Source organism: Haliotis rufescens, unplaced genomic scaffold, assembly GCF_023055435.1.
Source record: "Haliotis rufescens isolate VD_foot unplaced genomic scaffold, xgHalRufe1.0.p SCAF_4, whole genome shotgun sequence".
NCBI classification, from domain to species: domain Eukaryota; kingdom Metazoa; phylum Mollusca; class Gastropoda; order Lepetellida; family Haliotidae; genus Haliotis; species Haliotis rufescens.
The window spans coordinates 1,192,772-1,217,452 of NW_025964112.1; the positions used below are offsets into that span (position 1 = coordinate 1,192,772).

A 24,681-nucleotide genomic window follows, 5' to 3' on the forward strand; every position below is an offset into this window, starting at 1 on the left:
GTGAGTGAGTTGGGTTTAACGCCTCTTTTAACAGTATTCCATTTATATCACGTCGTGTCAGCTTAATGTGGGAGGAAAGACCGAAGTGATGCAGGTCTCAGGCGTTTACCACTTCAGTGAAACCCACGAGCACGGTTACAGTGCTGACAAACCTAGAAACATAATCGGGGTGAACCTGGATTCGAACCCACAACCATAGGTTTCTGGCGTGCCAAAGGATCGCAACTCTGCACAGCGAATTGCAGCGCCTTAGACGACTGGGCCACCCGTGTCCCCTATCAATAAGGAAGTCAAGTATTTCACATATTGTTTTCTCTGTAAACTTCAGATGGCATTTGCTTTCATTTTTCACAAATTGTCCTGTACCTCTGAATATAGATATGTACCTGTATCTGTGGTCACCACGTTTATTACAAAAGCCCCATGGATCAAGGAATAAAGTTTTTCCTTTAGTTCGTCATGCAAGATAGTGGTGTGCAAAGTTGAAAAATCAAATGTTTTGACAGAATGGAACTTGGTTCTTTTCTGAGATTGCAAAAAGTCCAGCAAATCCTTTGAGTTTTTTAGAATCCACATGATATTAATTCCACTTGTCTCAAATACCCTCTGTGAATATACAGAAAGACCTTCCTTGATTGTATTAAGGATAATGGTTAGTCTTTGAGACAGGGATTTGGTGGTACATTTGCTGGACGCAGCAATATTTCTCTCTTTGTACAGACTTTTATGGAGCTTTGGAATCCAGTACGAAAGAGGAATAAACAAGTCTTCTGGATTTGGAGTCAAGTCAAAAGTTGATAGTACTGATGCATGGTTTTGGCAGACGTCTTCGTCAGTTAACATACTGGCGTTATAGGTAGCATGATTTGATGTGTCACTTATACCAAGTTCTTTGGTCAAACAACTAATGTAGTGATGCTTACATGTAATGGTTATGTTATTTGACATAGGGCGGCCAGACTTTGGATGACAGCTGGCTGGGACAGAATGGGTTTATTCCAATGCTGTTTCCTCTTTCTAAGTTTGTGCATTCTACCCATGACAACATAATGTACTGACTTAACCCACTCTGAAAGACATTCAACAGGTTCCTATTTTCTTTTGGCCCATTTTTTGGCATATTCTTTGACAGCATCCATAATGATTTTTTAAGTTGTGATCCCAATTGGTAGGAGGTTGCTCACAGTATTTTGGTCCCTATTTGAATAACTGACGAAGGTTGTTATTGTCCAGAATAGAGAAGTCACCTGTCATTATATGACCTGCAGGTTGATAGAGTATGATGAGTCTTGGCAGCCACAAGTAGTGGAAGTTACATCATGAGCTGCCAAGTCCACGTTCTGCAACACGTTCCTATAACTGAACAGCTGGGAGGAAATTGTGTTCGTTTAGGAAAATGAATATTTTTGTGGTTCCTGAAATTTGAAATATTGTGGGACATTTAAGGAAAGTAATCTTAGTCTGAGAATGTAAAATAAATTTCATGCATCAATTCCCTTGTTTGCAAATTTCAAATATAAAAAATTGCGGTCTTTGTCTGATGTAGTGGAGTCTGTTTCTGGTTTGGTCAAACGTTTCAAAGCAATATCTAGAATTATACTCTCTAGTCGATACTGTGGGCTCTGTAAATCCACCACTCAGCAAAAGCTGCTGGAGTCGTTTAATTTCCCTCATTGACACAGAGTATAGTCTTTTTCTAACTTAGTGCAGTCCCCATGGTTTCTGAAGGAGAGGCAACAAATCTTCCAAATGAATGGTATAATTTCACCTTTGGCTTTTCTTGTGACCTTGGTTGCGTCGATGTCTTTGGGATGCCGGAAACAGACTCAGTACATTGACGTTGGCAGTCCGTTGGTTAGAAAGTCTGTCAAAGTCTGTTATATTGTCATTACATCCATGCTGTGTGCTATACAGCTCTCCTGTAAGTGTATTGTTGCTGGAGAGATGTGTTACAATAGTGATATCGGGTTACAGTCAGTGAGTATTGTTTTATGCCGCTTTTAGCAATATTCCAGAATATCCGGGCGGGGACACCAGAAATGGGCTTCACACTTTGTGCCCATTTGGGGAATTGAACCCGGGTCTTCATGTGACGAGCTTTAACCACTAGGCTACCCCACCGCCCCTCTTGTTACAAAGTAGATATGGTATAATACATGCTATATAGCAGTCCTTTTACGTGTTTTCCTCGAGAGATGCGCTCCAATAGTGATGTCAGAGTAGGTGTGGTGTCATACATGGAATGCAATCTATCCTAACAAGACTTGTATTGGACAGATTTATTCTGGTTGGTTTGTTGTTTAACGCCGCACTCAGCAGTATTCCAGCTATATGACAACGGTCTGTAAATAATCGAGTCTGGACCAGACAATCCAGTGATTGACATCATGAACATCGGTCCACGCAATTGGGATACGATGACATGCATTCAACCAAGTCAGTGAGACTGATCACCTGGTCCCGTTAGTCGCCTTTTATGACAAGCATAGTCGCCTTTTACAGCAAGCATCGGTTGCTGAAGACCTATTCTACCCTGGATCTTCACGGGTCTTTATTCTGGTATAGACTGTGGTCTGTACATATAGTAATACAAGAGTCCCCATTGGATGAATAAATTGAAAGAAGTATTCTTTCATATCTTTTTTATTCCCTGGTTTGAAAAACAATGGATATAGCGATCAGCATGTCCGTCTGTCGTCCGTTTTCCGTTTCCGGAGCAGAACTCCAAAACTGTTAATTCTTCTTGTTGAACCATTCTATATAGATCTGTCTAGTGGGGAACTGGTGCCTTTTGAGGATTTGGGAATTTTATTCTTTTTATTATCTTCCCTTTTACAGTTCGTTACCGTCTGACTGTTGCAGTTCTTTATCCTCTTGCCTTGATTGACAGGTCCTATGAACTTTGTTTTGATCCTACTCCCTGTTGATTGGCTACTGTCTTTGTGGGCGTGTCAAGTTTTGTGCATAAATTAAACACCTGATTCATGTGACACCACAGTATGTATTCCTACGCCTGGACTGTTTATAAATGTTGTCATTTTTTACTTGATATATACAACTCTTTTTGGTTAAATTATTGTAGATAACACGTTTTCGTTGTCGAATTTAATTATGAGGGTGGACGGTGGATTCATACAGTTTGCACATCGGTTTTTCGATTCATACCTCAGTGAACCTTAAATCCTGAAATGAGTGAGTGAGTATGGTTATATGCCGCTTTTAGCAATATTCCAGCAATATCACGGCGGGGGACACCAGAAATGGGCTTCACACATTGTACCCATGTCAGGAATCGAACCCGGGTCTTCGGCGTGAGGGGTGAACGCTTAAACCACTAGGCTACCCGACCGCCCCCTTAAATCCTTAAATGAACAAGTACAATGCTAATGTGCCCCATGGTGGGGGATATTGATAACGCTGTTTTCTTGTTTTGTTTTGTTGGATGATTTTTCAGGATGAAAACAAGTTGTTTTCCGTTTCTGGCTCAGAACTCAAAAAGTGTTAATTAAACTGACGTCCAAAAGAAACTTTACCAGAGTTTGAAATCACTCTTGCTCAAAAACAACAAAACATACATGCATGAAGTAAAGTGTATTGAGAACATCAATATATCAACATAATCAACACTGAAAATGACAATCATACCGTGACCGAGAATGATGTCAGAGCCCCCCAAAGTTGGGTGTGGTACAAAACTCGAGCTTTCAGAATCATGGACAATGGGCAGAGTACATAAATAATCGCTCACGTTCAATAACAAGTCATTAGTACTGTGTGTGACCACCAAATGCCTCAATACACGCAAAAACTCTTCGACGCACAGAAAAAGTCAGTCGTCTGATGAGGTCACATGGGATCTGACGCCATTCTTCTTGGAGGACCAAGATCAGTTCTTGCCGGTTTGCTGGAGAGTGTGGGTGGTTGTTGTCGAACACGACGATCCATCAAGTCCCAGAGATGTTCTATGGGGGACATGTCGGGTGAGCGTGCAGGCCACGGCAGAGCATTGACGTTGTTGGCTGCGAGGAAGTTAGTGACAATTCTGGCTGTATGGGCTCTAGCATTGTCATGCTGATAAATGACACCACGTGGCTGCTGGAGAAATGGTAGGACAACTGGACGAAGAATGTTATCCATGTAAAGCTGAGCTGTCAAGTTTCCGTCAACGATGACCAGCGGTGTCCTCTCCTGCCCACAGATCCCTCCCCACACCATGACACTCCCTCCACCATATGGTACGACCTCCTGCACGCAAGACGCTGCCGTTCGTTCACCCCTACGGCGGTAAACACATTGTCTTCCATCAGCCCTAAACATACAGAATCGACTTTCGTCAGTGAAGACAACCCTCTGCCAGTCATGTCGTTGCCAATGTCGTACAGTCCGGGCCCATCTCAATCGCAGACGACAATGTTGCGCTGTCAATAGCTGTCCCCTGTATGGTCTAAAAGCCCTGATTCCATGAGCGCTGAGTCTCCTGGCCACTGTCTGTCGACTAACCCTGTGACTTAAGGCATTTGTCGCCGATGACGTCACTGTCAGGAAGCGATTTCGGAGGTGCAAGGTACGCAAGTACCGGTCATCATGGGGCGTGGTCACCCTGGGTCTGCCTGTTCTTAGCCTGTCTGCGGTCCGCCCTGTCTGTCTGTAACGTTGCATCAAGTTGGAAACGGCAACACGGGAGCAACCGAAGGTTCGTGCAATATGGGCGTGGGTGGCTCCCATCTGTACCATACCCAAGGCTCGTTCACGTTGTTCGTGGCATTTCTTTTGTGTTTTTTTATCACTGTGGATGTCTGACTTGCCGTTGCAATCGTTTTATACCCTTACCCGCAAGTGGATTTGCAGTTGTCCGTGGTGCACGTGTTTTTCACTTTTTCGCGTGTTATCTCGCAAACATGTAACAGACGATTAACATTTTCTGCATACACTATTGTTGTATTTAGGTTATGTGCTTTAGATAGACTTCATCGGATAAAAAAATATACTTTGTCTGAAATTTATGTTTTCAGTTGGTAAAGTTTCTTTTGGACGTCAGTTTATTTCTTGTTGAAACTATATATAGATCAGTCTAGTGGGGAAATGATGCCTTTGGATGATTTTGGATTTTTTTTGGATTATTTCTTTTTCCATGACGAGAGTCGTCAGACTTATACTGAAAATGAGAGTAGTGTTGAATATTTCTTGATGAAATTTGCTATGCAGATCAGTCTAGTGGTGAACTGGTGCCTTTTATTGATTAGGGATTTTGAAAACTCTAAAAATTACCAGTCCCACCTAATTTTTTTCAGTCCTAACTTTCAACAAATAAAAGAATGTATGAAAAAATTATCTGATTTTAATTCTTTCAACATCATGTTCAATGTAATGATATCATCTCTGAAGTAACTTAGTTAGATCTACACGTCATTCACACAAAGTTCAGTCACAATTTTCTCTTTTGTTTTTATCCCCCGCCGCGCGAAAGCGCGAAGCGGGGGATATAGTATTCACGACCGTCCGTACGTACGTCCGTACGTCCGTACGTCCGTCCGTACGTCCCACCTGTTTGTTGCCGCGATATCTCAAGAACTAAACACTGGATTGTCTTCATATTTGGAACTATGGTGTATATACAGACTCCGCAGACACCAGTCGGTTTTGGTGACCTTGATCCCATTTTCAAGGTCACAGCAGACAAATCTGCTTTTAGAGTTGGAAAACGGTGTTGCCGCGATATCTCAAGAACTAAACACTGGATTGTCTTCATATTTGGAACTATGGTGTATATACAGACTCCGCAGACACCAGTCGGTTTTGGTGACCTTGATCCCATTTTCAAGGTCACAGCGGACAAATCTGCTTTTAGAGTTGGAAAACGGTGTTGCCGCGATATCTCAAGAACTAAACACTGGATTGTCTTCATATTTGGAACTATGGTGTATATACAGACACCAGTCGGTTTTGGTGACCTTGACCCCATTGTCAAGGTCACAGCAGGCAAATCTGCTTTTGGAGTTAGAAAACGGTGTTGCCGCGATATCTCAAGAACTAATCGCTGGATTGTCTTCATATTTGGAACTATAGTGTATATACAGACACCGCATACACCTGTCGGTTTTGGTGACCTTGATCCCATTTTCAAGGTCACAGCGGACAAATCTGCTTTTAGAGTTGGAAAACGGTGTTGCCGCGATATCTCAAGAACTAAACACTGGATTGTCTTCATATTTGGAACTATGGTGTATATACAGACACCGCAGACACCAGTCGGTTTTGGTGACCTTGACCCCATTGTCAAGGTCACAGCAGGCAAATCTGCTTTTGGAGTTAGAAAACGGTGTTGCCGCGATATCTCAAGAACTAATCGCTGGATTGTCTTCATATTTGGAACTATAGTGTATATACAGACACCGCATACACCTGTCAGATTTGGTGACCTTGACCCCATTTTCAAGGTCACAGCAGGCAAATCTGTTTTTGGAGTTGGAAAACGGTGTTGCCACAATATCTCAAGAACTAATCGCTGGATTGTCTTCATATTTGGTACTATGGTGTACAGGCGGGGGATATTTCGTCACTCTGTGACAAATACTTGTTTAATATTTAGAGACTAAGTCGCTACAGGTATATATTTAATCTCAAAGCAAAGCAAGAGGTTTTTTCCTTGCACTAAACATGGAGAAGACTAAACCCTTTCATTTCGAAAAATTTACTTCACAAAATTTACTTCACAGTATGATATGTATACAACAACATTTGTACATACATATGCCATTGTAAACTCTATATGTGTCATATATACATATACACAAAGAAAAATGTTAAGCACACCCCTATTTCTGAACCATGACAAATGGCAAAAATCATGGCATGGGATGACTGACCACAGGAGCTGGGTGATAACAATGTTATCGGATAGAACACACATTTGACAACAAATAAAGAAGATATTGGTGAGTTGTGATTGAAATTTACTGACAAAACATCATAGTAACACAGGTTCTGTTTTTGACCTTAGACAATGCCTAAAAACGTATGGAGCTGCAGGATTAAGTAAATGAGTTACGTTTGATGTTTCATGTGAAAATGTTCCTTAAAGTCGCTACTTGACATGACACGTGAAACAGATCAGTAGCGGGTATAACCGCCACGTGCCCGGATGATGCATTCCACCCTACGTCTCATGCCTCCAGTCAGAGGTTGGATCTGTTAATGGGTCAACAACAACCACTCCTGATGCAATGCTACTTCCAATTGGTGTAAATCTTGTACACGAGGATCTTGTGCCTGTATGCACTGTCCCAGAATATCCCAAACATGTTCAAGGGGGTTGAAATCTTGGCTCATTGCTGGCCAGGGTAGAGTCGTTATTGCATTGACCCTCATGTAATCCATGACTGCATGCGAACGATGAGGCCTGACATTGTCATCCATGTACTGAGGTCGAGTAGCAAGAGGGTGGTTGTCAAAATGAGGAACGAGAACTGGCCTCAAAACGTCCCGGATGTACTGTGCCTCTGTTAAGTTGCCCCTTATGGTGACAAACCAACCTGCAATAATGAGAGATACACCTCCAAACCATTACCGAGCCCCAGCCGTATACAACAGTTGGTTTAATGCCCCTGGGAGTGTAGGCCATGTTCCGGTGCCTCCAAACTCTCGTTCTTCCATCAGTGACATGGAGCAGAAACCGACTTTCGTCTGACCTATGGATCCGTCTCCAAGTTCTCAGATTCCAGTTCTGTCATGCAATACACGATGCTAATACCATACACCATGCAGCTTTGTGGTGATTGCTCAACAAGGAACGCTTTATGACTCGTCTAGCCCTCAGTCCTGCCGCTTTCAGCCAGTTCCTGACGGTTCTGGTGCTGAAACGATGATTGGACAATCACAGCTGTTTCAGACGAGTACATGTTAAAAAGGGTTCTCGGCGTATGAGACGAAGAAGGTCCCTGTCTTTGCGATGTGTCGTCACAGGAGGTCTTCCGGATCTGGGACGGTCCTTACATCACCGATCTGAGTATGTTTATCGACTTAACGGCTTACGACAGTGTGATGATACCCCAAATTCCGACCAATGGCATTACAAGACATTCCTGCGTTATGCATGCCTATTATTTGCCATCTAGTGGCATTTGATAATCACCTTCGTGCCATGGTCACACAATGTCATGGAATAACTGTTTAAAACCGAGCTTAAGAAAGCAATTTTAACGTTTGGATATACTGCTTTGAGAGATACTCGAGGGTAGCATGCTGCACGGGCATACCATGCATGGCACGCAAGCTTTTGTCATGCATGGCTGATTACATCATCTTCAGAAAAGATAATTCTTCCTGTAATTATATCTTCCATGACTGTTACAAATATTGGGACCAAACAATGATGAAATATATTAGGGTGTGCTTAACTTTTTTCTTTGTGTATATATAGCAGCTTCATGTGTTTTATATATATGCCATATCACCCAATATATAGCATCTATATGAACGGAACAGAACAGATTGTATTTCGTACAGTCTGGCCATGAGCCCAATAGTACAGATGATTGGATAATATTTGACATATTGTGACAGAACGCTTCAGTTTATTTTGGATTTGGAATTTCTAAGTTTAAACATTTTTTCAATATAAAGAGCTAGCTGAAATAAAATGCAGTCGTCATTTGTTGTGAGTAACAATACAAACTTGTGCAGGGTAGGATGTCGTGTGTGTGTGTGTGTGTGTGTGTGTGTGTGTGTGTGTGTGTGTGTGTGTGTGTGTGTGTGTGTGTGTGTGTGTGTGTGTGTGTGTGTGTGTGTGTGATATTAGCTGTTGTATGTATTCACGATGTTATATATCACATAGCTGTACATATCAACATGTCTTACATTTGGCTGCTTCTGTGGTCTAGTGGTAGAGCGTCCACCCGGAGAGTGGAAGGTTCGGGGTTCAATCTCTGGCCGTGTCATACCAAAAGACGTTAAAAGACACACACACACACAACACACACACCTGCATGCACGTTGCTATATAAGTGCAAAAATGTTGGACGCAACGCTACCTCACCATTTCACCTTACCTTACATTTAAAGACAAACTTCTGATTGGTTAAAGAGTAGACAATTATTTTCCATGTGATCTGCTCACAGGCGGGATACATGTTTCATGTGGCTTTCTGCGAAATCAGTCGGAACACATCATAGGTAAATTGCTTATCTCGCATACATATCGTTGAGTTTCTGAAATGAACTGAAGTGTAATGCATTTGATAAGGGGAAGTAAATGGGTTACATATACTTGATTCAAACAATCTGCAAAAATTACATCAATGTGGGGAAGTCCATCAACAAAACATTCAACAGGTTCTTCCATATTGGCGTTAATTCTTTATATCTTCAGGGTCGTCGGGTAGCCTAGTGGTAAAAGCATTAGCTTGTCACGCTGAAGACCCGGGTTTGATTCCCGACATGGGTACAATGAGTGAAGCCCATTTCTGGTGTCCACCATCTTCCGGAGGCAAGTGAGTTAACTGACTTTAAAAGTCCAGTTTCCACCCTTGCCATTCCTAGGCTCATTCGTAGCACCACCAGTGGCTGTTAGGAGTTATGTCCTTTCTATGCCTCGTCTATGGACCAATCAGATTCCACCTCTTGTATCACTTGCATTTGCTTCAAAAAGTCAAGACGATCTGATCAACAATAAAGATCTATATTGTGATAAAACGGTTCTTACTTTGCGAAGTGCATCAAATCACGTGAGCAGCTTGATTAAAAACATGAAAAGATTTGGAAAATATCTTTTTACAACGAGTTGGCAGTGCACGTTTTGCAAATCCTGCAATCAACCGAAATCGGCATGACAGTTAACGAACCGGGTTTCGATTTCGTCCAGCCAGAATCTAACTCCAAAATACCAGCCTAGTTTGGCAAGGGTGGAAACTGGACTTTTATAGTCAGTTAACTCTCTTGCCTCAGGAAGATGGGACCTGTATGGATGAATGTCAGTAAGTAAAATTGCTGTCAACCAATTAATGGTTCGAGGTACATCAACTCACACACAGGGTGCATCACACAATCTGCCCCTGGAAATCAGTTGACAACTTATATTGTCATGTTCTATATGTTATACCAGCTGTTTGGTATGTTGTATATATTTCATATCAGTTGGAATATGTATCAACTTTTGGTATGTTGTATATATATTCCATATCAGTTGTACATATATAACAACTTTTGGTATGTTGTATATTTTCCATATCAGTTGTTCATATATATCAACTTTTGGTATGTTGTATATATTCCATATCAGTTGTACATATATAACAACTTTTGGTATGTTGTATATATATATATATTCCATATCAGTTGTACATATATAACAACTTTTGGTATGTTGTATATATTCCATATCTGTTGTACATATATAACAACTTTTGGTATGTTGTATATATTCCATATCAGTTGTACATATATAACAACTTTTGGTATGTTGTATATATATATATATTCCATATCAGTTGTACATATATAACAACTTTTGGTATGTTGTATATATTCCATATCTGTTGTACATATATAACAACTTTTGGTATGTTGTATATATTCCATATCAGTTGTACATATATAACAACTTTTGGTATGTTGTATATATTCCATATCAGTTGTACATATATAACAACTTTGTTATGTTGTATATATTCCATATCAGTTGTACATATATAACAACTTTTGGTATGTTGTATATATTCCATATCAGTTGTACATATATAACAACTTTTGGTATGTTGTATATATTCCATATCAGTTGTACATATATAACAACTTTGGTATGTTGTATATATTCCATATCTGTTGTACATATATAACAACTTTTGGTATGTTGTATATATTCCATATCAGTTGTACATATATAACAACTTTTGGTATGTTGTATATATTCCATATCTGTTGTACATATATAACAACTTTTGGTATGTTGTATATATTCCATATCAGTTGTACATATATAACAACTTTTGGTATGTTGTATATATTCCATATCAGTTGTACATATATAACAACTTTTGGTATGTTGTATATATTCCATATCAGTTGTACATATATAACAACTTTTGGTATGTTGTATATATTCCATATCAGTTGTACATATATAACAACTTTTGGTATGTTGTATATATTCCATATCAGTTGTACATATATAACAACTTTGGTATGTTATATATATTCCATATCAGTTGTACATATATAACAACTTTTGGTATGTTGTATATATTCCATATCAGTTGTACATATATAACAACTTTTGGTATGTTGTATATATTCCATATCAGTTGTACATATATAACAACTTTTGGTATGTTGTATATATTCCATATCAGTTGTACATATATAACAACTTTTGGTATGTTGTATATATTCCATATCAGTTGTACATATATAACAACTTTTGGTATGTTGTATATATTCCATATCAGTTGTACATATATAACAACTTTGGGTATGTTGTATATATTCCATATCAGTTGTACATATATAACAACTTTTGGTATGTTATATATATTCCATATCAGTTGTACATATATAACAACTTTTGGTATGTTGTATATATTCCATATCAGTTGTACATATATAACAACTTTGGGTATGTTGTATATATTCCATATCAGTTGTACATATATAAATATATATATGTTTGGTATGTTGTATATATTTCATATCAGCTGTACATATATATCATTGTTTGGTATGTTGTATATATTTCATACCAGCTGTACATATATATACACTATGTCTTCTGTGCCACATGAGCTGACATATATATCTGGTATATGGTTTATAGGAGAACATTGTTTGTCCAAGTTGAACAAGATGTAATACAATCTGCTTTTGTACTGCCACCACAACAGTCTTAACAGCTTCCACCTTTGAATGGATGTTTTTTAAGGCATAATTTAAAATGTTAAATCTTTTAAGAAAATGCTGTAGAAAGTAGTTTATGGGCATATAGCTGTGATAGCTTGCACGTTCAGTGAGTTATGTGAGTAGTGACTGACTCAATATGAGTCATTGGTAGCACTTCTTGTCACGTGGAATAAATGTACGTATTGTCACATGTATTCTGAGTTGTGACAGATATATCTGATATTCCCCCCCCTAGTTGAATGCACCAGCTGGTCCAAGGCTGGTTCCACAGTAGAGCTTGTCACTGCCTCAGTGGTGTAGTGGATAGAGAGTCTGTCCAGAGGTACTTGTTGTTAACCTGAAAGGTAAAAAGTAGCATCAGTACCGGACTAGTAGAAGCAAGCAGACAGACAGACAGACAGACACACACACACACACACACACACACACACACACACACACACACACACACACACACTGCTATATAAGTGCAATAATGCGACGTTAAACCCCATTTCACCTCACTTCACCTCAGAGCTTATATTTGAAAAACAAATTTAAAAGCAGCCCAAATATTTTCACTTAAAACCTGGAGCACCTGACTCCAATTGAGATGGTTGGGTCCTGATTCAGGGTCACGTACTAGCAGCCATTCTTCTGGCTGGGGACTGCGGAACCGCTGCCTCTATTCAATGTTTCCACGTCCACAATGTGGAATGTATTACCTGGAGAGTAATTGCTGCTGGACGGGACTTGGCGTAGATACAGCACACAGGTTTTCCACAAGTTTATCAAAAAAATGTCCAATCTTGATTTTTCTGCAGGAAATGCATTTTGCTAGTGGTTGCCATGCATATGTGTATGGTTGCCAGGTTGCAGTGTGGTATATAGCGCTCATAATTGGGGGTGTTGCCGTATCATGTTGTAGTGTAGGATGGACTCGCCAGTGATCTGGCAAAGCATGGAATCTAACATGTTTCCCGACTGTAAAACTATGGTTGAACTGGAGAATGCTGTAACAAGTAAGTGTTGATGTCTGGTAGAACCTGAGCAGGGGATGAATGGGAGACGAGGGGGAGCACAATCTTTCAGCATCCAAGAGGCTTTCGATATTTTTGCATAATGAGATTGCTCAGATTTGGCAGTGTTTGGATATGTGTTTATTGTTGCTTGTCAGCGGCCTCGCACTGTGGTCTGATACACTTGGAAATTGTTATGTAGACGTTGCCCTGCTCTGTTGACATGACAAGTAGGTAGAGATGCTTGGTGGTGACATGATGTCACCCTGCTCTGTTGACATGACAAGTAGGTAGTGTGCTTGGTGGTGACATGACGTTGCCCTGCTCTGTTGACATGACAAGTTGGTAGTGTGCTTGGTGGTGACATGACAAGTTGGTAGTGTGCTTGGTGGTGACATGACAAGTAGGTAGTGTGGTTGGTGGTGATGTTGCCCTTCTCTGTTGACATGACAAGTTTGTAGTGTGCTTGGTGGTGACATGACAAGTAGGTAGTGGTGCTTGGTGGTGACATGACGTTGCCCTGCTCTGCTGACATGACAAGTAGGTAGTGGTGCTTGGTGGTGATGTTGCCCTTCTCTGTTGACATGACATGCTTGTAGTGTGCTTGGTGGTGACATGACAAGTAGGTAGTGGTGCTTGGTGGTGATGTCACCCTGCTCTGTTGACATGACATGCTTGTAGTGTGCTTGGTGGTGACATGACAAGTAGGTAGTGGTGCCTGGTGGTGACATGATGTTGCCCTGCTCTGTTGACATGACAAGTTTGTAGTGGTGCCTGGTGGTGACATGACAAGTAGGTAGGGGTGCTTGGTGGTGACATGACAAGTAGGTAGGGGTGCTTGGTGGTGACATGACAAGTTTGTAGTGGTGCCTGGTGGTGACATGACAAGTTGGTAGTGTGCTTGGTGGTGACATGACAAGTAGGTAGTGGTGCCTGGTGGTGACATGACAAGTTGGTAGGGGTGCCTGGTGGTGACATGACAAGTAGGTAGGGGTGCTTGGTGGTGACATGACAAGTTTGTAGTGGTGCCTGGTGGTGACATGACAAGTAGGTAGTGGTGCCTGGTGGTGACATGACAAGTTGGTAGTGTGCTTGGTGGTGACATGACAAGTAGGTAGTGGTGCTTGGTGGTGATGTCACCCTGCTCTGTTGACATGACATGCTTGTAGTGTGCTTGGTGGTGACATGACAAGTAGGTAGAAGTGCCTGGTGGTGACATGACAAGTAGGTAGAAGTGCCTGGTGGTGACATGACAAGTAGGTAGGGGTGCCTAGTGGTGACATGACAAGTAGGTAGGGGTGCTTGGTGGTGACATGACAAGTAGGTAGTGGTGCCTGGTGGTGACATGACAAGTAGGTAGTGGTGCCTGGTGGTGACATGACAAGTTGGTAGTGGTGCCTGGTGGTGACATGACAAGTTGGTAGTGGTGCCTGGTGGTGACATGACAAGTAGGTAGGGGTGCTTGGTGGTGACATGACAAGTAGGTAGTGTGCTTGGTGGTGACATGACAAGTTGGTAGTGTGCTTGGTGGTGACATGACAAGTTGGTAGATGTGCTTGGTGGTGACATGACAAGTTGGTAGTGTGCTTGGTGGTGACATGATAAGTTGGTAGTGGTGCCTGGTGGTGACATGACAAGTTGGTAGTGTGCTTGGTGGTGACATGACAAGTAGGTAGGGGTGCCTGGTGGTGACATGACAAGTTGGTAGAAGTGCCTGGTGGTGACATGACAAGTAGGTAGGGGTGCCTGGTGGTGACATGACAAGTTGGTAGTGTGCTTGGTGGTGACATGACAAGTAGGTAGGGGTGCCTGGTGGTGACATGACAAGTTGGTAGAAGTGCCTGGTGGTGACATGACAAGTAGGTAGGGGTGCCTGGTGGTGACATGACAAGTTGGTAGAAGTGCCTGGTGGTGACATGACAAGTAGGTAGGGGTGCCTGGTGGTGACATGACAAGTAGGTAGAAGTGCCTGGTGGTGACATGACAAGTTGGTAGAAGTGCCTGGTGGTGACATGACAAGTAGGTAGAAGTGCCTGGTGGTGACATGACAAGTAGGTAGGGGTGCCTGGTGGTGACATGACAAGTTGGTAGAAGTGCCTGGTGGTGACATGACAAGTAGGTAGGGGTGCCTGGTGGTGACATGACAAGTAGGTAGAAGTGCCTGGTGGTGACATGACAAGTAGGTAGTGGTGCCTGGTGGTGACATGACAAGTTGGTAGTGGTGCCTGGTGGTGACATGACAAGTTGGTAGTGTGCTTGGTGGTGACATGACAAGTTGGTAGTGGTGCCTGGTGGTGACATGACAAGTAGGTAGGGGTGCCTGGTGGTGACATGACAAGTTGGTAGTGTGCTTGGTGGTGACATGACAAGTTGGTAGTGGTGCCTGGTGGTGACATGACAAGTTGGTAGTGGTGCTTGGTGGTGACATGACAAGTAGGTAGATGTGCCTGGTGGTGACTTGACAAGTAGGTAGGGGTGCCTGGTGGGGACATGACAAGTTGGTAGTGGTGCCTGGTGGTGACTTGGTTGTTGATGCAGGATATTGGTAACTATCTCACTACTCTACACAAAGTCTGACTGCTGTGATGATAACTATCTCACTACTCTACACAAAGTCTGACTGCTGTGATGATAACTATCTCACTACTCTACACAAAGTCTGACTGCAGTGATGATAACTATCTCACTACTCTACACAAAGTCTGACTAGTGATGATAACTATCTCACTACTCTACACAAAGTCTGACTGTAGTGATGATAACTATCTCACTTCTCTACACAAAGTCTGACTGCAGTGATGGTAACTATCTCACTACTCTACACGAAGTCTGACTGCTGTGATGATTACTATCTCACTACTCTACACAAAGTCTGACTAGTGATGATAACTATCTCACTACTCTACACGAAGTCTGACTGCAGTGATGGTAACTATCTCACTACTCTACACGAAGTCTGACTGTGGTGGTGATAACTATCTCACTACTCTACACAAAGTCTGACTGTAGTGATGATAACTATCTCACTACTCTACACGAAGTCTGACTGTAGTGATGATTACTATCTCACTTCTCTACACAAAGTCTGACTGTAGTGATGATAACTATCTCACTACTCTACACAAAGTCTGACTGTGGTGATGATAACTATCTCACTACTCTACACAAAGTCTGACTGTAGTGATGATAACTATCTCACTACTCTACACAAAGTCTGACTGTAGTGATGATAACTATCTCACTACTCTACACAAAGTCTGACTGTAGTGATGATTACTATCTCACTTCTCTACACAAAGTCTGACTGTAGTGATGATAACTATCTCACTACTCTACAGAGAGTCTGACTGTAGTGATGATAACTATCTCACTACTCTACACAAAGTCTGACTGTAGTGATGGTAACTATCTCACTACTCTACACGAAGTCTGACTGTAGTGATGATAACTATCTCACTACTCTACACAAAGTCTGACTAGTGATAATAACTATCTCACTACTCTACACGAAGTCTGACTGTAGTGATAACTATCTCCCTACTCTACACAAAGTCTGACTGCAGTGATGATAACTATCTCACTACTCTACACAAAGTCTGACTGCTGTGATGATAACTATCTCACTACTCTACACAAAGTCTGACTAGTGATGATAACTATCTCACTACTCTACACAAAGTCTGACTAGTGATGATAACTATCTCACTACTCTACACAAAGTCTGACTGTAGTGATGGTAACTATCTCACTACTCTACACAAAGTCTGACTGTAGTGATGATAACTATCTCACTACTCTACACAAAGTCTGACTGTAGTGATGATAACTATCTCACTACTCTACACAAAGTCTGACTGTAGTGATGATAACTATCTCACTACTCTACACAAAGTCTGACTGTGGTGATGATAACTATCTCACTACTCTACACAAAGTCTGACTGTAGTGATGATAACTATCTCACTTCTCTACACAAAGTCTGACTGTAGTGATGATAACTATCTCACTACTCTACACAAAGTCTGACTGTAGTGATGATAACTATCTCACTTCTCTACACAAAGTCTGACTGTAGTGAGGATAACTATCTCACTACTCTACACAAAGTCTGACTAGTGATAATAACTATCTCACTACTCTACACGAAGTCTGACTGTAGTGATAACTATCTCCCTACTCTACACAAAGTCTGACTGCAGTGATGATAACTATCTCACTACTCTACACAAAGTCTGACTGCTGTGATGATAACTATCTCACTACTCTACACAAAATCTGACTAGTGATGATAACTATCTCACTACTCTACACAAAGTCTGACTGTAGTGATGATAACTATCTCACTACTCTACACAAAGTCTGACTAGTGATGATAACTATCTCACTACTCTACACAAAGTCTGACTGTAGTGATGATAGCTAACTCACTATTCTACACAAAGTCTGACTAGTGATGATAACTATCTCACTTCTCTACACAAAGTGTGACTAGTGATGATAACTATCTCACTACTCTGCACAAAGTCTGACTGTGGTGATGATAGCTATCTCACTACTCTGCACAAAGTCTGACTGTAGTGATGAAAGCTGTCACTACTCTACACAAAGTCTGACTAGTGATGATAACTACCTCACTACTCTACACAAAGTCTGACTGTACTGATGATAGCTATGTCACTACTCTACACAAAGTCTGACTAGTGATGATAACTACCTCACTACTCTACACAAAGTCTGACTGTGGTGATGATAACTATCTCACTACTCTGCACAAAGTCTGACTGCAGTGATGATAACTATCTCGCTACTCTACACAAAGTCTGACTGTAGTGATGATAGCTATCTAACTACTCTACACAAAGTCTGACTGTGGTGATGATAACTATCTCACTACTCTACACAAAGTCTGACTGCAGTGATGATAACTATCTCACTTCTCTACACAAAGTCTGACTGTGGTGATGATTACTATCTCACTTCTCTACACAAAGTCTGACTGCAGTGATGATAACTATCTCGCTACTCTACACAAAGTCTGACTGTAGTGATGATAACTATCTCACTACTCTACACAAAGTCTGACTAGTGATGATAACTATCTCACTACTCTACACAAAGTCTGACTAGTGATGATAACTATCTCACTTCTCTACACAAAGTCTGACTGTAGTGATGATTACTATCTCACTACTCTACACAAAGTCTGACTGTAGTGATGATAACTATCTCACTTCTCTACACAAAGTCTGACTGCTGTGATGATAACTATCTCACTTCTCTACACAAAGTCTGACTGTAGTGATGATAACTATCTCACTACTCTACACAAAGTCTGACTAGTGATGATAACTATCTCACTAATCTACACAAAGTCTGACTAGTGATGATAGCTATCTCACTACTCTACATCATCATGGCCTTGACATGTAGTGTGGAAGGGGACACAGGTTGTTGTGGGACAAGGATGGACTCTTCTGATCTGACATGACTAACAACTTCCAACTTTGAAGTTGTATTTTGCACAACTAACAAAGAGCAAATTGGTATTCTTTGAATGAGAAAGAAAATCATATTTTAGTCATGTTGTGAAAGTATTTATCTATGAATCACCAAGGAACATACAGATTCATCTCCCACCTGCTAATTACCTGTCAATATTCAAGAACACTGGCATATGCATCTAAAGTTTTTATAGCATTAGGATTGTTAAACTAACATTTCTTATCTCAACATTTCGAAACATGCGGATAAAGGTGTTGAAAAAACTCATGTTACTGAAGTTTAAGATCCTGGGATTGGTCTATATGTTAATCTCTAACACACTATCACGCCACGGTGAACAATAACAAGTGCATGGGCATCTGAAATATGTACCCTGAAGGCCCCTTATCATTTTCATTACAAAAAATCAATAAGAATTTGATAAAATGTTTGAAAATAAGAAAAGGAAGCATGTGTGAGGCTGTAAGATTGTCGTCTGGAGATACAGTGGCATTAACACATGGCAAAGTGGCCATTCTGGTCGTGCATTATCTGTCGTTTTCTCATCTATCATCACAGCGTATATCACACCACAGTGTATATCACACTTCCTGTAATTCTGCCCTGTTTGTATCAAGTCTATAAGACAGACAATTCTTCCACTGGAACCACCCCCAGCTGGTCGTGGGCGACGGCGCTTCTAGCGGCACACATGCATGGCGCACTCCTGGTGCACGACAGAGAATTTCTTTCCTAACATCAGTGACCAACAGCTTAAAATATATACATTTTCACATTTGTACAAGTAGAAAATAAGGGTTTTACAGACATTAATTTAATTTTGAATATTCATATGTATAAACGATGTAAATTTAGGAAAATGTTTCTTTTTGAAGGAGTCTAACTTAGCACTACGACTGTCGAAGTCTATGTTAAGGTATGAGAGTCACCTTAGTGCTATGATCGCTTTGTACAATGCCACCTGGTGTTGACAGTTTTTAAGTTGTTATATTGTGCATTGGTATGTGTTGAGGACTGCAATTTGACGTGGAATCTGGCTCCGTGCCCAGTAGTCTGTTGGAGGGGGCACACATTGAAATAATGAAAATAGTTTAGAATTGTTTGATATGTTGGCTGTCACCAACATCCACACCCTGGTCAAGTATCTGTATCGCGTGCCAGCTTGAATCTGTATCGGATCTGGGTACCACCTCGTTACTTTTCTGTTTGGTCAGAACCATACATGTTCTCACGTGTTTCACCAAGGTGATATTGTCTTCTACTGCATCTCTTTGGGCTTTCCTCCTGAATTAAGCTGGCACGCCATGATCGATTGAAATACTGTTGAAGGCAGCGTTAAACCAAACACACTTCATACCTTGTACACCTTTACCCACAGAAATTAACTTGGAATACAATTGGCTGACATTGAAAGACACAGACGATGAAGCAGACTGGTATTTGTGAATGACAAGATGCCAGTTTACTCCATGATCAATCTGTGATGATATTGTTGAAATAAGCAGCCCTGTTTCTCGACTTTGAGCTCTGTTGCCGCCACCTTATGACAGATGTAGGAGACTTCATACCTGATATGCCTCGTATTTGTACCCAGGGGAGTTTTATGACATATGATTGGATGACACTGAAGGTAAAGGTCAGGCAGTATGAACTGAGTGTCCAAAAAGCTTGTATACATAGTAACCTGAGTTTTTATGAGCCTTTATTTTGGGTCTCAAATGCATCAACTTTGGGGTGACCTTTATTTAAGGTCAAGGTCAATAGAGGTCAATTATGAAGAATGGTTCAATTTGCATGAAATTTCAGATAATTTAATTCATGAAAAATCTAAGCATTATACAATCACTTATTATAGATTCAATAATTAACTAAATAATGGTTTTGTCAAATGTTAAAAGGCAGTTTGAACGTCATTCACTCATGAAATGACTTGTATACGGTTGCATTCAGAACATTCATATTTGTAATACCAAGTTTGTGATAACCAATGTTATATATCTAATTGAATGATATTGAAGGTCAAGGTCGATCGTGTACACAATATCTTGAGAATGTATGATTGAAATATTGTATTTGTGATCTCTTGGCAGGCCATGGCTGAGACTTACTTGGTCAATTAACAAGAAATGTGTTTAACTTTATTTATTTCTGTATCTAGAGGCATGTGGCTTTCTGCAATACATTTGAACTGCATCGGGCATGTCGTTTCCCCAAAAGAAAGAGATGTCATTAAGCTGGAAGTGCTTTAACTTTGTTATTAAGATAATATCTGGAAGCATACGACTCTGTTTCCAAGTTTCCCTGCATTGGGCATGTTTGAGATCAGCTGTCCCCTGACAGTGGTAATGTTAAGATGGTTCATGATACGTGTTGCTGATGGGAAAGTTTGGGGCATTCAAGAAAAGGTGGGGATGGAGGTGCTTCTGTTTTTGCATGTAACACCTTTCTAGATTGACAGTACACTCACTAAGCTGTGCACTCTTAACATATTTTCCACACTTAATTGTAATAATCTAGGAACCATATCAAATGCTTCAAACTTACTATTTTCGTCTTCATCCAAATCATGGTGCTGTGTAGAGTGACTTGATCCCGCTGCTGGCTCGAATGTCAGGGTCCAATAGTTCATAGCTTTCCTTGGGATGTTTAATTTTTATTAGTTAGTTTTGAGGTGGTGAGGTGAGGTGAAATGGGGTTTAACGTCGCATCCAAGATTATTGCACTTATATAGCGACGTATACATGTGTGTGTGTTTGTGTGGCTGCTTGTACTAGTCCGGACTGATGCCGATTTATAGTGCTAGCTCACTGAGATACCATGCCACAGTTTAACATGAATACCCCACTCAGACACAGTATACTGACTCCGAGCCGACCAGTCCTTGTTTTAGCCCCTTTATGCCGAGCGCCAGACAGGGTAACAACAAGTACCATCTTTTAACATCTTTTGGTATGACGCGGTCGGGGATGGAACCCCGGACCTTCCGCTCTCCGGGCGGACGCTCTACCCCTAGACCACGAAGGCGGTCTAGTTGGTTTTGAAAAAAAATGTCCTATAAATCAATGCAGGTTATCAAAACTTAATAAAACAAATCCACTTCCAGATTAGAACTGATGCTAATGAATGGAAAACAAACAATTGTTAACATAGCAAGATACCAATAGATAATTGATTGTTCTTTTGTTTTTTGTTTGAATAAAGATTTTTATACATATTAGTCACGATGTCTTGCCACCAGCGGTGATTAAAATCTCATGGGATTTTTCATTTCACCTAATTGTAGACCTGGAAAACGTTTGTCAAAAGTCTTTTTTTTCTAATTTCAGTTTTTTTTTGTGAGTTGGGTCTTGTGAACCAACTAAAATAAATATAATACCTTGTCATAATATGCCTTGCCTTGTTGCTATATGACTGAAATAATGCTGATGCGACGTTATATTTTTAACTCACTCACTCATAATTTGTTGAAAAAGCAGGTTAATATTCGACATTACGATTGTGCAGGAATGGCAAAACAAATTAAAAATAGTTATTCCACCTTTAAATCAACTAAAGGAGGAAGGCTGGGATATTTGTGTGTATTGTGAAGAGACAAATCACTTGTGGTCAGTAAAGAAATTGTATGTTTTGAGAAATAATCAGAAAAATTGTTTTCAAATAGTCATTGCCATGTGAGCTTATATTGAAGGAAACCTTTGGACTTCTTTTGCAGTAACATCATAATTACCTCATACGGGTCATTTTACCTTTTATAAACTGCCAGTGTGGTATATCATGTGCCAGTGTGGTATATCATGTGTCAGTGTGGTATAGCATGTGTCAGTGTGGTACATCATGTGTCAGTGTGGTATATCATGTGCCAGTGTGGTATATCATGTGTCAGTGTGGTATATCCCATGTCAGTGTGGTATATCATGTGCCAGTGTGGTATTTCCCATGTCAGTGTGGTATATCCCATGTCAGTGTGGTATATCATGTGCCAGTGTGGTATTTCCCATGTCAGTGTGGTATATCCCATGTCAGTGTGGTATATCCCATGCCAGTGTGGTATATCCCATGTCAGTGTGGTATATCCCATGTCAGTGTGGTCTATCCCATGTCAGTGTGGTATATCCCATGTCAGTGTGGTATATCCCATGTCAGTGTGGTATATCCCATGTCAGTGTGGTATATCTCATGTCAGTGTTGTATATCATGTGTCAGTGTGGTATATCTCATGTCAGTGTGGTATATCATGTGCCAGTGTGGTATATCATGTGTCAGTGTGGTATATCCCATGTCAGTGTGGTATATCTCATGCCAGTGTGGTATATCCCATGTCAGTGTGGTATATCCCATGTCAGTGTGGTATATCCCATGTCAGTGTGGTATATCTCATGTCAGTGTGGTATATCATGTGCCAGTGTGGTATATCATGTGTCAGTGTGGTATATCCCATGTCAGTGTGGTATATCTCATGCCAGTGTGGTATATCCCATGTCAATGTGGTATATCCCATGTCAGTGTGGTATATCCCATGTCAGTGTGGTATATCCCATGCCAGTGTGGTATATCCCATGTCAGTGTGGTATATCCCATGTCAGTGTGGTATATCCCATGCCAGTGTGGTGTATCCCATGTCAGTGTGGTATATCCCATGTCAGTGTGGTATATCTCATGTCAGTGTGGTATATCATGTGCCAGTGTGGTATATCTCATGCCAGTGTGGTATATCCCATGCCAGTGTGGTATATCCCATGTCAGTGTGGTATATCATGTGTCAGTGTGGTATAGCATGTGTCAGTGTAGTATATCATGTGTCAGTGTGGTATATCATGTGTCAGTGTGGTATGTCTCATGTCAGTGTGGTATATCATGTGTCAGTGTGGTACATCTCATGCCAGTGTGGTATATCATGTGTCAGTGTGCTATATCTCATGTCAGTGTGCTATATCATGTATCAGTGTGGTATATCCACTGTCAGTGTGGTATATCCCATGTCAGTGTGGTATATCCCATGTCAGTGTGGTATATCTCATGTCAGTGTGGTATATCCCATGTCAGTGTGGTATATCTCATGCCAGTGTGGTATATCCCATGTCAATGTGGTATATCCCATGTCAGTGTGGTATATCCCATGTCAGTTTGTTATATCTCATGTCAGTGTGGTATATCATGTGTCAGTGTGGTATATCTCATGCCAGTGTGGTATATCATGTGTCTGTGTGGTATATCTCATGCCAGTGTGGTATATCATGTGTCAGTGTGGTATATCTCATGCCAGTGTGGTATATCATGTGTCAGTGTGGTATATCCCATGCCAGTGTGGTATATCATGTGTCAGTGTGGTATATCTCATGCCAGTGTGGTATATCATGTGTCAGTGTGGTATATCTCATGCCAGTGTGGTATATCATGTGTCAGTGTGGTATATCTCATGCCAGTGTGGTATATCATGTGTCAGTGTGGTATATCTCATGCCAGTGTGGTATATCATGAGAAAGTGACCTGTGGTTTGTATCTAGTTATGTGAGTAGTGTACTACAAACATGTGATTGTGTTACAGGAAGCAACAGTGAGCTGAACGGACTTGTGGAAGACAAAGAAATCGCTGCCCGAGCTGTGGCATTCGTTGTAAACAGCACTCGCAAAGGAATCGTCCCACTATGTGCCGACGTGGCCAACCTCCTGCATGCGAAGAGACGGTGAGATAAATGAGGCATAAGTGAAATTTGTATAAATGAGGCATTTGTGAGATATGTTTAAATAAGGCATCAGTGAGATATGTCTAAATGAGGCATTAGTAAGATATGTCTAAATGAGGCATTAGTGAGATATGTCTAAATGAGGCATTAGTAAGATATGTCTAAATGAGGCATTAGTGAGATATGTCTAAATCAGGCATTAGTGAGATATGTCTAAATGAGACATTAGTGAGATTTATCATCCAAAACCGGCTCCCACCGGAGTTATGGCTTGTGTGAGATCAAGCTGTATCTACATTGTATCACCATGCTTTGCAGACCATTGTGTTATCATTGGTTACCATGACATCACAATCAAATTACATCACTTATGGCTCTACTACTGAAGCTGTTAGCAGTACTTTTTACACTTAAGACACTGCTTATTACTGTCTACGAACTGAAAAAGTTGGAAGAATGATGTTGGATGATAAATAAAATCTCACCTTTGTGTCTTTTGATATAAAATATAGCAACACTCATTGATAAAAGTGGAAAATGTCCTTGGCAACCCTAGAGTTTTTCCACTTTTATCAACTCATGTTGATATATTTTATACCAAAAGACAC

At 40.8% G+C, this 24,681-nt stretch overlaps 1 protein-coding gene across 5 annotated transcripts in view; it reads left to right on the top strand.

Annotated features, from left to right (window-relative positions):
- Positions 1-24,681, top strand: part of LOC124150358 (centrosome-associated protein 350-like) — a 74,891-nt gene that overhangs the window by 12,787 nt on the left and 37,423 nt on the right. For 4 of the 5 annotated variants that reach the window (XM_048381974.1, XM_048381973.1, XM_048381970.1 and 1 more), the window contains exon 2: positions 23,935-24,073. Coding sequence is in view for 4 of the 5 variants with exons in the window: in XM_048381973.1 (XP_048237930.1) it covers positions 23,935-24,073 (139 nt within the window). In the remaining variant the exon portion in view is untranslated. Of the gene's footprint in view, positions 1-12,757; positions 12,891-23,934; positions 24,074-24,681 lie in introns of those variants that run through there. The other variant, XM_048381972.1, reaches the window with a different exon arrangement.